This window comes from Ammospiza nelsoni, chromosome 1 (genome assembly GCF_027579445.1).
Source record: "Ammospiza nelsoni isolate bAmmNel1 chromosome 1, bAmmNel1.pri, whole genome shotgun sequence".
Lineage (NCBI taxonomy): Eukaryota > Metazoa > Chordata > Aves > Passeriformes > Passerellidae > Ammospiza > Ammospiza nelsoni.
The window spans coordinates 13,813,825-13,828,173 of record NC_080633.1 but is presented as its reverse complement, the minus strand read 5'-3'; the positions used below and the strand labels follow the sequence as shown (position 1 = coordinate 13,828,173).

At 41.6% G+C, this 14,349-nt stretch overlaps 1 protein-coding gene across 1 annotated transcript; it reads left to right on the top strand.

Annotated features, from left to right (window-relative positions):
* Window positions 1-6,648: 6,648 nt before the first annotated feature.
* Window positions 6,649-10,603, top strand: GJD4 (gap junction protein delta 4). The gene is made up of 2 exons (XM_059488929.1): window positions 6,649-6,712; window positions 9,423-10,603. The coding sequence occupies exons 1-2, from the start codon at window positions 6,649-6,651 to the stop codon at window positions 10,601-10,603; spliced, it is 1,245 nt and encodes a 414-aa protein (XP_059344912.1).
* The last annotated feature ends 3,746 nt before the right edge of the window (window positions 10,604-14,349 follow it).

Here is a 14,349-nt window from a genome sequence, read left to right as displayed (position 1 = left end):
ATCCTTCAGGCTCCTTGTTACCCTTTTGATGTTGTGGTAAGAGTTTTCAAAGGAATGAATGACAGTTGAGTATTGAACTCTTATCAATGGACTGAGCCATCGAGCTGAATTTTATGATGCTTTTCTCTTTAAAACAAAAAATCCTGGTTGATAGAATACATAGAATGTATATACTCTTGCAGTTTAATTAGGGAATTCCTTGTGTACTGCCCAGTATGTGTTGAGTACACTAGCAATGATTATTAAAAATGGCTTTTGGAAGAAAACAAAGCAGAAACCATGAAAACTGCAGGCAACTGGCATGGTAGGACTGTATTATGAAGCAAAAGTTTGGGGCTGAGGGCAAATTCAAATCCTGGAATAAAAATCTGGGGTGATTTTTCCTAATGCTGTGGAGGCTGACCTATCTGAATTTTGTTTAAATGACTTTTTACAAGGCCACACTAAACCTAGACTATTAGCAGGTCACAGTTTAAGGTCAAAACAAACCTCATAAAACCATAAGGTGATGTGGGTGCAGAAACTCAGTTTCCTGTTGTCCTTTAAATGCCCAGATGTACATACATAAATTGTACATCCTGATATCGACACAAGAAATCCAATCATTCTTTTGTCTAGTAAGCTGTGAATAGCCATTATGGGCACTATTAGATTTTTCCCTTCATTGTTCATTAAACAGGGCTAAATATCAAAATTTCTCATTCTGAAGCAGTGTGATAGATGTACACATTCTTTTTAGACAGAAGTACTCTTCTGGATAAGGATTTTATTATGCACAGGATACAGCTTTTATTTATTTAAAGCCATATTTTTAAGACAAAGATGAGATTTAATACAATGTACTTTTTGACATCTGCATAGGAATGAATTTGACTTGAAAATGACATTTCTTCACGTGTTAGAAGAAATCCACAGTTGGTACTGGCTGCAGAGATTCCTGAAGTTTAAGTTGTATGTGAATTAGAGGGGGGAAATCCCTTTTCTCTTTTCAGCTTCCTTCTTTCATTCAGCCTTTTCCCCTGTGCTTGGTTTAATGACCACAGGGTTCCAGTGCATCTGTCCATGGTGAAAGAAAAAGCAGTGTCAGTGTTCAATAACAGAGACAACAGTAAAGGTTTTGTTCCTTAAAATGATCAGCCATGAAATACAAGAAGGTGTAAAGAACTCTTACTTTAAATGCACAGTGGCTGCCTGTATGTTAAATCTAAGATGACAGATTTATTTACTGAAATCCACAACCAGCACAGTAACCTCTTTTGTTGTGCATGGTGCAAACAGGGATATTTGCCCTCCACAGGTCTAGCAATATTCACACTTGGAAACCAAGTATTAAATTTAAAACATGGTGACCCAAAGATTTCTTGCAGTTTTCTGTTTATTATGAAATCTGTTTTCCTATTACCTAGGGCCTTTTCCTTATTTAAACAATTTCCATGGTATCAGCTCACCATGCTTTTGCCTGCCTGACCATTGCTAGGACCTGCTTGAGGGAAGAACTCCTTAGTGCTGGATGTTGGGCACTAATAAAACATGAAATCACCTGCTTCATCATAAAATACAGGATCCTTAAACATTCCAACCTTCAGTTCTGTCTTTGGCACTGTAAAGAAAGGTAACTGTAAAACTCAGTGGTAAATGTGAAGTGCAGAACTTAAAGAAGAGCTAGAATCTCTCTTACACAAGATTTTTTTTGGTGTGTTACAGCAGAGCAAATTTCACTAATAATGTTGTGCTCATGTAGCTACCAATTTCAGTGGGAGTTAAGCAGGTACTAGTAATGTGCTTTTGAAAATCCAGTGGACTCATTTTGTACTTTTACTACTTAGTAAATTAAATACTTTTGAAGAAATTGGCCCTGAGCTCCTGAATGAGAATCTATTTTCCATTACTTAATTTTCCTTCATCTCTGTCTTGAAGTGTTCAAAATTCTTGGCTGAGTAGCTGTGAAGTTTCTGAACCAAAGTCTGAAGAAGAGCTGCTTTTTCCATTTGTCATCCTCTTAAAAGCAGGTTCTCTTTAGAAATACAAATTCTGAATATTCAAACGTTTAGGATAAGGGATTCTGTTTGAGACAATGTGGGAGAATGGTCTAAATCCTTAAGAGCATGCAGTAGAACACAGTCTGTTTTTAGGTGTACTAAATTAGTAGAGGAACAGTGAGACAACAGAACACATGCAAGGAACTGAGGCACCAAGCTTTGGTGTCCAAGGGGACAGAGCTGGTGTGGAAGTCAGCAAGGTTGAATCCAATCAATGTGAGCTGAACTTCACAATTCTCGGTGTCCTTCTAGGCTGTTTTAGACACACGTGCATTGGCATTTCTGTACATTTGAGCATGTGTGCATGCAGCTCCTCCCTGGGAATGGAAGGCTGGAAGGGATGGGGAAGAGGGAGGAGCGTTTGTTGGAAGTTTCCTTTCCTTGCACTCAACTCTGCTGCTTCTGGGGGCTGATGAGTTAGAGGCTGAGCAGTGGGGAACAGGAGCAACATTGTTTAAGCTCCCCCTGGAATGCTTCATGATGGGACACATTCACTGCTCCCTACCTCAGTGTGTGAAGGCTCTGTAGCCCAAAAGCTGTGCTTGCCTTGCCTTCTCCATGTCTGAGCAGCTCTGGTGGCTGTTCTGGGCACAGGCTCCTTCCAAACAGCAGCAACACCCAGGGAGTGCCAAGAGCGCAGTGCTGGATGTGCCTGTGCAAAGCAAAGGGCTTTCCCTGCTGCGCTGGCTCCTGGCTGTGGGAGTGCTGTGGAGGTTTACATACATGTGTGTACATATGTCCTAAAAAGAGCATTTGTTCCGGACAGCTTTTCCTACTAATTTACTATTGTCCTTCATGGCTAGCTTGTTTCTTTCTTTTCCCCTTCTGCTGTATTTCACAAATTTTAAAATGAGGCCATCAAAATAAATTTTAATGTTTACTGTCCCTGCATTCACAAATCACCTTTGGAAGAGCAAGATTTACTGCAAGATTCCTCACTAACACATAATTTTTGCTAACTAAAAAAATTCTAAGTAACTTTCTTACTTAGACTTTAAAATAGGTATCTGTGTTTTTCCTTTCCTAAATTATGATATGCCAAAGGACCTGGACTAAAATGCCAGCTCACTTTGGCATTTAGTCTGTTAGGGAAGCTGCTATGCTGATCTATTTTGCCTTACCATTAATTATATTGGTAGAGGGATGTTCTTTCATTGCCAGGTGTGGGGTAGGGTGCAGTCTCCCTCAGTAACTCTCACTTCAGTGTCATTACTGTAGGTCTTGACTGGGTAAAACAGATGGGTCTGGGATTTGCTGGGTCAGAGGAATGTCTTTATTTTCTGGGAACTTTTTTGATGTGTGATGGGGGTTGTGGCACCATTCAGGTGACAGATTTGATCCTTAAGTGGCTTCAAGCTAACTCTGTTTTACCTCTGGATGTCATTCTGAGCCAAGGACCAGCTGCAGTGTCTTTGCTCTGTGAAGTAACCCAGATCTAAGCTTGGGGATGTGGCACAGGTCCACACTGCAGGGAAATGCAGTTCCAGTGCTTCAAAATGTTTCAGTGGCTCTCTCACAGTGATGGAATCTGTGTATTTTTGCAGGATCAAGCCCTAGACCTATGATAAGGGGTTATAAATGTGGACAGCAGTTGTAAATTTTAAAATAGATTAAAGTGTGTCTTCTCATGTTTCACTGTTTGTCTCTGAAAGTTTTCCAGTGGCTTTTAGGGCCCTTCCTAAAACGAGATGTGATGAGGTACTGCTGGATTTCCAAGTTTAACTTTACCCAATACCATGTCAGTTTTTTCTACCTGCCTTTTGTTTTTACTGGAATGCAGTGCAAGTTCACAGATTTGAGAGTTTTTTAGGTTGGGAGGAGTTGTTTGTGGGATTCTAGAGCTGGAGTGGTGGGGCTGTGCACCATGTGCCCCTCCTCTGGTGTGGGAAATGGTGCCAAACCCACGGGTGGCACTGCAGAGCTGGGGCCCTGTCTGCAATCTGGTCTCCCTGTTTCGTCATAGTACTCACAGGACAACAGGGAATACAGGGAACAGCTAAAGATAAAGAATAAACAAGGGGGATTGTGTGGTGATTATGTTCAGCTATGATGTGGAAAATGTTCAGGTGGGATCCCTGCCCTGAAAGATGGGTTTTTGTTTCCTCATCCCTTTGCTCAGCAATGTGGGTCTGTGGAGACCGAACATTTTATAACAACCACCACAGACTGGAGCCAGTGGGGACTGAGGCAGAGGCTTGGGAAGAGGATACACCACAGAAAGGAGAGGCACTGGATTCAAGTGAGATATGAGCTGTTAGAAAAGCTAAAATTAAAAAAAGCTAAAGATGTCTGAAAAAGCTAAAATGTAATTCAAGCTTTCTGACCTGAGCTAAGCTGCACTGTGACAGGAGGGTGCCTGCTTTCTTTTGGAAGAAAAAGGCCATCCTATCTCAGTGCATCCATGCTGAGGGATCAGATGTTGTTGCCTGGTATAGTTCCTCAGGCAACAATCTGGGGGCTTAAATTCCTAGCTGTTATCCCTCTTCCACAAATGGTAGAGGTCTCACAGCAACCACAAGCAAGGATATTTTAACCAACAATATTGACAGAGACAATTTATAGCCTATTGTGTGGATGCAGCTGCTGAGCATTCATATCCTGCCACCGTCTTGGCATTCCTGACTTTATTTTTGACAAAGGGTGTTTAACCAGGAATACCTTCAGAACTCAGCATAATTCATATCTTGGCTATTTGCATCTTTTCTCTATTGACTTTCTCCAGCTTTCCTTCCTTCCCTTACTTCTCACACATACACACATCTCTGGTTGAAAAAAAAAAAAAAAGAAAAAGAAAATCTGTGTATGTGTAAGTAAATGAAACTAAAATCATCATCACAAACCATAAATAAAACTTGGTATCAGAAGAAATGGCAGTTTGGCAAATATTTTACATAAATCAATTCTGAAACCAATAACATTTCTGTGTTTTCTACTGCAATTAAAAATCTTTTTACACAGATAACAGACAAAGGGTTTTGAAGGACAGTCTTTTCAAACCCCACTTTTAGGGTTTCCTTAGGCGCTTACTGCAGAGAGGATGCTCAGTGTGTTCTGCCAAGGCATTGCAAAGCCTGTGAGCAGGGAGCTGGGGAGAAAGTCTTTGTGCAGGTATTTTTTACCTGATGAAACTATCAGTTTTACCTTTTACCCAGGTAAGATGTGCTCAGTCACAGGGCCCAGCCCAGCTGCAGTGCCCCCAGGTCATGGAGTATCTCCATGCAGCTCCCTCTGAGCTCCCCAGAGCAGTCCTGGGTCGAAGCACACAAGCAGGGCTGCAGTGCCCAGCTGTGCCTGGGCTGTTGGCACCCCACAGGAGTCAGGAAATCACTTTTCTCCCTGCTATATCACACAGACTCCTTCAGCTGCCGTTGCAGGGATTGTTCCTATTTCCTGACTAAGTTTTCACGGTATGTTCATCCTTGCCACAGCCCAGGTTAAAAAGGACAGAGCAACATCCCAAATCTGGTGGAACAGTGGCTGGAAGATGATGGTAAATTATTTTCCCCAAGGTAACCTGGATGAAGAGTGAGGCAAGGAACAAAAAGCTGAGAGTCTGATTTTCACCCCTGCTTTTTCCTGGTGTGCAGCACAGTGGCACAATGTCCAGGACACGCTGTGCAGTTGCATCTTGCTGAGCCCATGGGTGTTCTGCTCCAAGTGGGAGCTCCCTCCACCACTGCTGAGAGGCTGCTGGGTGTGAGAATGATGGTCAATCACCCTTAAGATCTTTGAGTCATCTCCAAGCAGTTTGAGTGAAGTACCGAGCAATTTCAGCCAAAAGCATTGATATAAATTAAAAATTAGTGACTTGCAGCATCTTGAAAAGCAGCCCCACGCTTAGGATTTTTATTTTTTAAAGCTTCCCCTGTTTTTCCTCTTGCCTGCAAGGAGGCTCAGCCTGCTGGCTGGCTCAACACACAGAGGAGAGTTTGGGGTGGCTTTGATTGACAGGGCCATGGTGTTCTGTCAAGGAGATTTTGATTTAAAAACCAAGTGGTTTTGGGAAATTTCAATGGAATAGCTTCCAGTGACCTGAACTAAAGCTGCCTTTCAAAAACCAGGGATGCTCATCCTTTTCTATCCCCTTCCTTCTCTAATCCATCTGCAATTCTTGTGGGGAGACAGAGAGGTCTCTGTTATTTCCTGCTCTATGCTATTTTCTCCTCTCTCCCTGTCTTTCAGCACTGAAGTATCTCAGCAATGCCAGGAGGCTGGTATGCCTGGGAGGGTAAGAATAGTCTACAATGGCAGAGATCACTCCTGCTGTTGCTTGTCCACTTGCAGTTGCCTGGACAGAGGATCCACACAGAGGTGGGAGCAACAGGATCTGACAAGCTAGAGCTTTTGTAAGGCAATGTGTTAAAGCCTGAAGAAGATCAACATTCAAAACCAACAGTCCTGTTCAAATCATCAAAATAATCCTTCATCAACCCATTGTTTTGGCTGAGATCCTGATTTCTGCCTTTGACCCTCAGAAAAAATGCCTTCCTTTTTTACTTTTTCTTCCCTTTTCCTACCCCCTTTTTTCTCTGTCTAGGTCTATTCTCCTTTGGAAATGACAGAACTGTTAGGACATCAGGAGCTGGAAGTGTTTTGAGCCTGTTCAAACATGGAGCACTGGGACTCACTGGGATTTTTGATAGTCACACTCAACTATAATGTGACTATTGTAGGTAAGTATTTTAAAAGAGCTCTCCTCTTTCTTTAGCTGCTTCAAATCCTGAAGCCACTCAAGTGCCCTACTGATGATCAATTTTAATTTCAGGCTGTGGTTCTGTGATCTGTACAGTGAGTTCTTTCCTTGATACCTGATAGAGTAGATTAATGTATTTATTTTCTTGTTAACAGATTGCTTCTCTTTCTTTGATAGGTTTTTCCTGAACATTGCATAAAATATTCTTGCAAGGTTTTCACATTTGGGTCTTGATGACAGGGCTCCCTGTCAGCTGAGAGAAGGGATCATGGTAAAAACACACAGAAGTAATGCTGATTGCTTCTTATACCACCTAAAGTGAGTGGTAGAATGCATGCAATAGTTTAGTAACAAATTAAAAAACTTAAAGAAGAGGACAGAAGAACCACTCTCTTTTACAGGAGGAAGTTTGTGGTTACTACCATTGGGGTTAATTATTGCTTTTCATTCTTTATTTTTGTAAACAAATAAGGATCATGCATTAAAAAAAAAAAAAAAAGCAAATCCAAGAAAAAAAAAAAGCAAATCCAAGAAAAATAGTCTTTTCCTTAGCTGTTTGCTGTTTATTTTTCACCTGTGTAATTTAAAGAAGATTCTGTTCCTCTATCATGGGCTACTTTGAGCAAAGTGTGAGCCAGAGGAAAACTTTCAAGGGCCCTTTAAAGATCTTTGCCTGCAGCAGTTGCTGTGGTTTATGCTGTGCACTGCAGGGAGCATCCAGCTGAGCCCCAGCAGGGCTGCTGGAGAGGTTTGTTCTTGTGTGTTAAATCAGGATTGGGTCTTTAGGGACAGGGATGCATGGAGGGGTTATCTCTCAAATGTATGTCACACTAAACTACTTCCTAAGGAGCCATTGATTTTTCTTAAGCAGTACTCCCCATTGTACATGTTCAAATTAAAAATTGATAGTGAAAGAGCATGTAGTGTTTTGAGCCTAATTAACTAATGAGCTTCAAACACTTTGAGGTCCTCACAGGGAAAGAAATGCTACCAAAGGATGAAACATGGTTTGCTAAAGATGACAGATTCTGTAGAGCTGGTGTTTCCTATTGACCCACTGTCAAAAAGTGAGTAACAGCACAGGCTGCCAGCAAACACAGGTGGTTAAAGATAAAATGGAAAAGCCTCAATTTATTTATAGTTGGATAATATATTATTTTGCCAGGAGCAGCAGTTTCTCTGATGATCTCTCATCAACCTTAGATATTCTTCAGGTTTTTCACTTCAGAGTGCAGTTTTACTGTTCCAACCCATAATCTGTCTGCTGGCTGGCCACAAATGGTTTTCAGAGGGCACTTGAAGTGTATGTTCAGTACAATAATAGGTATCACACAATGTTATGGAAATATTTGAATATTTCAAATTCATACCAACTACTGGGAAATAGCTTTATGGGAAATATAGAAGAAAAATCTCCAAGGCACTGCCCGTAAATAGTTTTATAGTTTACAGAAAAATCCTTTGTGACATTTTTTAAAGCCTTTACAGTGTGTATTGGTGCTATTTCACAGATTGCACACAAAACGTTGTGTGAATATAAGATGTGCATTCACTATTAATGACTTGAGCTTTTCAGTACATTTCTCAGCCATTAATTCTGTATAATATACTTTAGTCACTGAATCTTGCTCTTTCTCTGCCTGTGTTTACAATTCCTGTCTTAGCAATAATTAAAACAGAATTAATCTTATAATTCTTTAATGTTGTTTTTTCTCCCCCCTATTTTTGTTTTCAAACAGGCTTTTTCCTCTTTTTTTTTTTTTTTTTTTTTTTTTTTTGGTAGGGGATTATTAAATTAAATTACTTTTCCAAAACTATATAGGGAATTGGTGACAGGATTCAAAAGGAAATGTGAGAAATCCAAATGCTAAACTGAACTTCAGATGTTGAATATGTGTTTGTACAGAAGCTTTTTTAACTTTTGACAACAGAATGTTATATCTTCAAGCCTTCCTATCCTGCCCAGGAAAAAGTTTTAGAATTTCATAGAATCATAGAGTGGTTTGAAAGAAGGGAACTTTGTCTGATTGGAGAAAATCTGCTCACAGAGGTGAGCAAAGGTCAGAAATCATGGCCAAGATGGGGCAACCAAAGAGGCAGCAGAGAGAAATGTCTGGGATGCACAAATGTACTTTTATAGAACACTTTGCATAAATTTGCTAATAATAAAAATAATAACTAATTAACAGCTTGCTAGTAAATACCATTCTAAACACAGCAGAGATTTTGTTGGCCAAAGTAAACTTGACATGCAATGTCATGGCCAAGACCAAGAACAAATATTATGTCATGGAGCAATGTTTTTTGTCTAAATGAGTCTCCTACTGTGTTACCTGAACTGTATTGTTGAAATAGGACAAAATTCAGGTGCAGGAGCTCAACAAAGAAGAACTGTGAATAAAATGGATTGTTTAGTCAGTTTTGATTTCTTTTTATTGGAGTGTTTTCATTAAGTTTCTGTTGGCATGGCTTTTTGTATGTTTAACTCCAACATTGTAAAGTCTACATGAAGATTATGGAATATGTCAGAAAATACACATTTTCACTGGATTTTCTGTCCCAGTCAAAAAAAAAAAAAAAAAAAAAGGAGAGATTGTTTCCTCAAATGCCTCATGTATAGAAAGAGCACCACTGCATGACCTGCCCTCCTTCTCAGGATCTGACCCTTTCTTACCTTTCCTTCTCCTTAGGGAAGCTCTGGCTGGTGCTGATGACCCTGCTGCGCCTGGCAGTGGTGGTGTTAGCAGGGTACCCCCTGTACCAGGATGAGCAGGAGCGCTTTGTGTGCAACACCCTGCAGCCAGGGTGCTCCAACGTTTGCTACGACTTGTTCTCCCCCGTGTCTCACTTCAGGTTCTGGCTCATTCAGACTGTGTCTGTCCTGCTGCCCTATGCTGCGTTCAGCATTTATGTGCTGCACAAGGTGGCTGTGCACATTGTCAGCATGCACTCTCTGCTGCATGGGTGCAAGAGCAACAAGGGTTTGTCAAGCCCCAAAGATGTGAAGCAGCTCTGTAGGAATGCAGTTGTCAATAGAGCAGATTGTGGTGCAGACAACCTAAGTGTCCTTAATTTTTCAGGGGCATATACTGTTCATCTTTTTGTCAGGACCCTACTTGAGGTTGCCTTTGCTGCTGTGCAATATTTCCTTTTTGGATTTTTTGTTCCTGACCGCTTTTCGTGCCACCACTCACCTTGCACGAGCACAGTTGACTGCTACATCTCCAGGCCCACTGAGAAATCCATCATGATGATTTTCATCTGGGGGGTCAGCAGTCTGTCCTTCCTGCTCAGCCTTGCTGATCTCATCTGTGCCCTCCGGAGAATGACAGCAAGGAACCAGGAGAACAAGCAGCTGGCAAACCTCTGCACAGAGCAGGAGTGCAGGATACACCTTCCCCCAGCCCAGCACAGCAGCTCCTCTCCACCTCAAAGCAGGGATGGCCCAGCAGCAAACAGCTGCCACACCAGTGATGGCTCCTGCTCACCTCTCCCTGAGGAGGAAGAAGAGGCTGTTCTTCATCCTGGAGGTGTCCCCCAGCAAAGTGCCAGCACTAACCTCAGCAGCAATAATTTCTGTGTGCCAGGAGACCTTGCTGCTGAGCAGCAGAGCACTGAAGCGCCCTTGCGTGCCAGCGACCACCAAGGAACTCCCTGCAGCCAAGTGAGACCCAGACTGCAGCAAGACTTCATTAAAGATTCTGCCCTGGCTTTGAGACCTCAGATGGAGTCTCCCCTTGGGGTTTCTTCCTCTGCTGTTCAGGGCAAGCTTTTAGGGTTCTACCCTTCAGCTGAGCTAAAAAGCCCTGATGAGCAATCGCATTGCAGCAGCTCTAGCTGCCTGAGGTCAAAAAAGTCTGAATGGGTATAGAAGCCAGCGTGAGCCCTGTGCTGTGACCTTGACAGGCAAATCATTGCGTCACTGAAGAGGCTTCAGGGAGTTTCAGCTGAATCCCTTGGCTGTGGTCATGCTGCAGAGACACTCGACTCCATTAGAGAAGAAGAAAAACTTTGAATAAGAGTGTGAAGGGTTTGAACGTTAAGGGACATGTTCTTTAGAAAATGGGACATTTTTATGGTTTTCTGCATGTAGATGGTTTAAAAAGGCTGTGAACTGTCACTGATGTGACTGACCTGGTTTTTCAGGAGTATGTGTGAACACTTGTTTACTCTAACCTAGTTTTATGGCAAAAGATTGAGCTTAGCAAAGATGGGTTGTCTACTCTCAGAAACCTAATTTATCTCCTCATACTAAATTCTCAAAGCCCATTTAAAAACAGGATATTCAAGAAGACGACTAGACAGTGAATAAAATAAAAACAATTGTTTTGTAGCAAAGTGTTAATTTGTTAAAACCCCTGGATCCGATTGCTTGAAGGCAATACCCCACTTCCAGCTAGCAGTGCTGGGGTAGTTCCTTTCTCTGACACTGATACCAGCTGCAGTCTGACCACACTTGAGATTTTCAACTATAACACCTTCCAGTACCTAGAGGAGCCCAAAGAAAAGCCAGAGAGGGACTTTCTACAAGTGCGTGTAGTGATAGGACAAGGAGAAATTGCTTCAAACTGAAGTAGGGTAGGTTTAGATTAGATGCAAAGAAAATTTTATTTTGCTTGATGGCGGTGAGGCAGTGGAAGAATTTGCCCAGAGAAGCTGTGGATGTCCTGGATGTCCCACACCTGGAGGTGTTCAAGGTCAGCTTGGATGCAGCTTGGAGCACTCTGGTTTTGTGGAAAGTGTCTCTGCCTATGGCAGGGGTGGTAGAACTAAATGATCTTTAATGTCCCTTCCAACCCAAACCATTCTATGAGCTACATCAACCTCCAAAACAGAGTGGCTGCATCCACATCAGCTGCTGGGCATGGTTCTGTGCTTGGGAATTTCCCAGGAGACAGCAAGGAGGTGAGAGCCAGAAGGGTGGCAGGGGGTGCTGCAGCAGCTGACAGGGACTGAGCAGCAATGCTCCTGCTCTGCTGCACTGACACCTCTGCAGGTGTGACATCTCAGCCTCAAATAGGCACACAGGCTCTCAGTTTCAGGAGGTGGGAATGAGTCACCTGACCTGCTTTAGGGGTCTCTAAAGGTAAGATGAGTCACTTTCTAGATACACCTATTTCTCCCACAATGTGATTATCTCAGACCTGGGTTTAGGGAAAATGGTTTCTACCCTGAAAGAAGGATACAGTGGCAATGTCTATATCAAAGTGCTCACCCTCTTTGTCTGACAGACTCATAATGCTAATAGTTTGAAAACATGTCTAAATTGAGTGAATCACAGAAGATTTTATTACAATTACACTTTGTGCCCTCCTTCAGTGTTAATTCTGTCGCATTTGCATAAGCGTGGTCCAGCACCAGAGCACAGCAGTGCGTGAGATGAATTTTCCTTTAGCTACAAGTCAGTGGGGTTTGGAGGTTGCACTTACCTGCAGATCACCAGTGGGAGTGGATGTGGAGGAGCATGTACCCAGAGAAACGTGCTGCTGGTAGTGTCTTATAAAACAAATTATTCTGAGGGTGTCAGGAACTGGTGTTTGTAGATCCTGCTTGGTGCTTTGATGCAGTTTGGAGCAGGCACAGGTCCAGCCTTGCTCCTGGGCTGCCAAGTAACAAATTTCTGTAATAACTCAAGGGCTGGCTCCCATGTGCAGGGCATGAAGGGACAACAGCTTTCACAGTCTGTCTTTTCTCTCCTATGAGTGCATAGGAGTCTGCAAGACAGGCTCATCTCACCTGTGTATTATTTCTCACATGTACAAGGTAAAGACTAGCAATTATCCCTTCTCTTCTGCATTGCCCCAAAATCAGGTGGCTTGATAGGTAGACAGAGCTGCTCTTTGGGTCAGGAACAGAGTGCTTTGGGATCCTGAGGTAGGCTGTGGGCATTTTTAATCACTACCTTCTAAGTAAGGTTTTCCTCTCCATTAGCTCTGTTTGTTTCTGTTACTGTGCATGCTTGTTGTGTGATTTGTCATTTCCAGGGTAGAAGCAGCATTAATTATTAAACTTATCATAGGCAGAAAAACATTAAATATTTAAACTTCTCGTCCTCCAAAGCCTCTTTAATGGGGTCTGTGCTGATTACACGTGCCATGACAAACCATTGCAACAATGAAACCTTTTATGATTCATTGCTTCTTCTCAGATGTGAAAAGGAATGCAAGGAGCAAATGTGGATTCAGCCTATTGCATACATCCCACAGCATGAGATATAATAAATGAGGTAGGAAAAATAATAAATGCATTATGGCTGGACACACTTTGGGTTTTTTTCTCTCTGGTTAGACATTTTTTAATGACTGAAGAGTCTCATTTGAAATTGGAAAGATCCTCTTTGTGTTTGAAATGGAAAGTGAAATTAGTGGATGTCATTGTTTGTCTGCAGAGACTGTGGCCTTTGGGTTGTGCTGCACCTCTGCAAACCTGGCTGATTTTGGGACTTGTGGCTCCATTGAAACATAATTCAGTCAGTGTAACAAGCACTTAATGTGTTTATAAAAACTGCATATTAAAAGAGAAAGATTTGGTGTGGAATTTTCCCTGGGGAGTGAATAGAAACCTATGGCATCAACAACCCGCTCCTAGGGCAATGACTCAGGACCTTTTACTGCTATTTCTCCAAGTCACATACAGCAAGGTCAGCTGATTTGTCAGCAAGGGAAGAAAAAACAAAGATCAGCTGTAATTTCCCCTTGTATTCAATATCTCTGAATGTGGAGGTGCTGTAGACATGCCTGGATGTCTTAGAGTGCAAAAAGAACTGATAGATGCGAACCAAGGAAGCAGCAAGGCTTTCTGCTCTTAAATATTTAGTCTTTTAAACTCATGTATTGGTGTTTTAAGTCCTTCCAGAAAATATTGCATACTCAGAAAAAACATTACAAATGGTTCTTATTATGTTTAATGATGTATCTTAAATAATTTCTTAACCTATCTGCTTCAGAAAAGCATTTCAAAGATGGGTTGGAAGCACAATTCTCCTCAAACTGCCCTCAGGGACCTTTGCCTTGTGCTCAGAGTGCAGGTGTCACTTGCACCCTGAGGTGGCTTTATGGAAAAATACAGAAGAGATATATATTTCTTCTCATCCAGCCTCATGTGGTGCTGACCATGAGATTATACAGATAGAATTGAGCTCCCTGGAAATAAGAGTTGGAACTGATCAGAAAATCTAGGATAAAATAATTTCCATGTAAGAAATAAAATTTTTATTGGAAAATTATCAAATTAGGATCTTCAATTGCATTTCAATAGCAATTCTCTTGCTAAATAAGTATGTAGTAGGCTTTGGAGGCACAGAATTTTCATGTTTTCTGTGCTGCAAAATCAAGTATCACTGGAAGTTTCTGCAGTATGAACATGATTGAAAGAAAAAAACATCAATTTTGTTGCCTCTAACTAAAATATATTTACATTTTTCTCTAAGCAAATATTTTTTCAATTTTTTTGTTTTGTTTTGTAATATATTTTTGAATACCATAGTCAAAGTCAAACTAGTTTAGAAGCCAAGTTTCAGTCAGTTATAATCACTTTATCCTCTTCTTGCACTTTTGAGGTTGGGTGACTTTGATTTACTCTCAGCAGCATAACAGAAAGGTGTGACTCTCTCTTGTC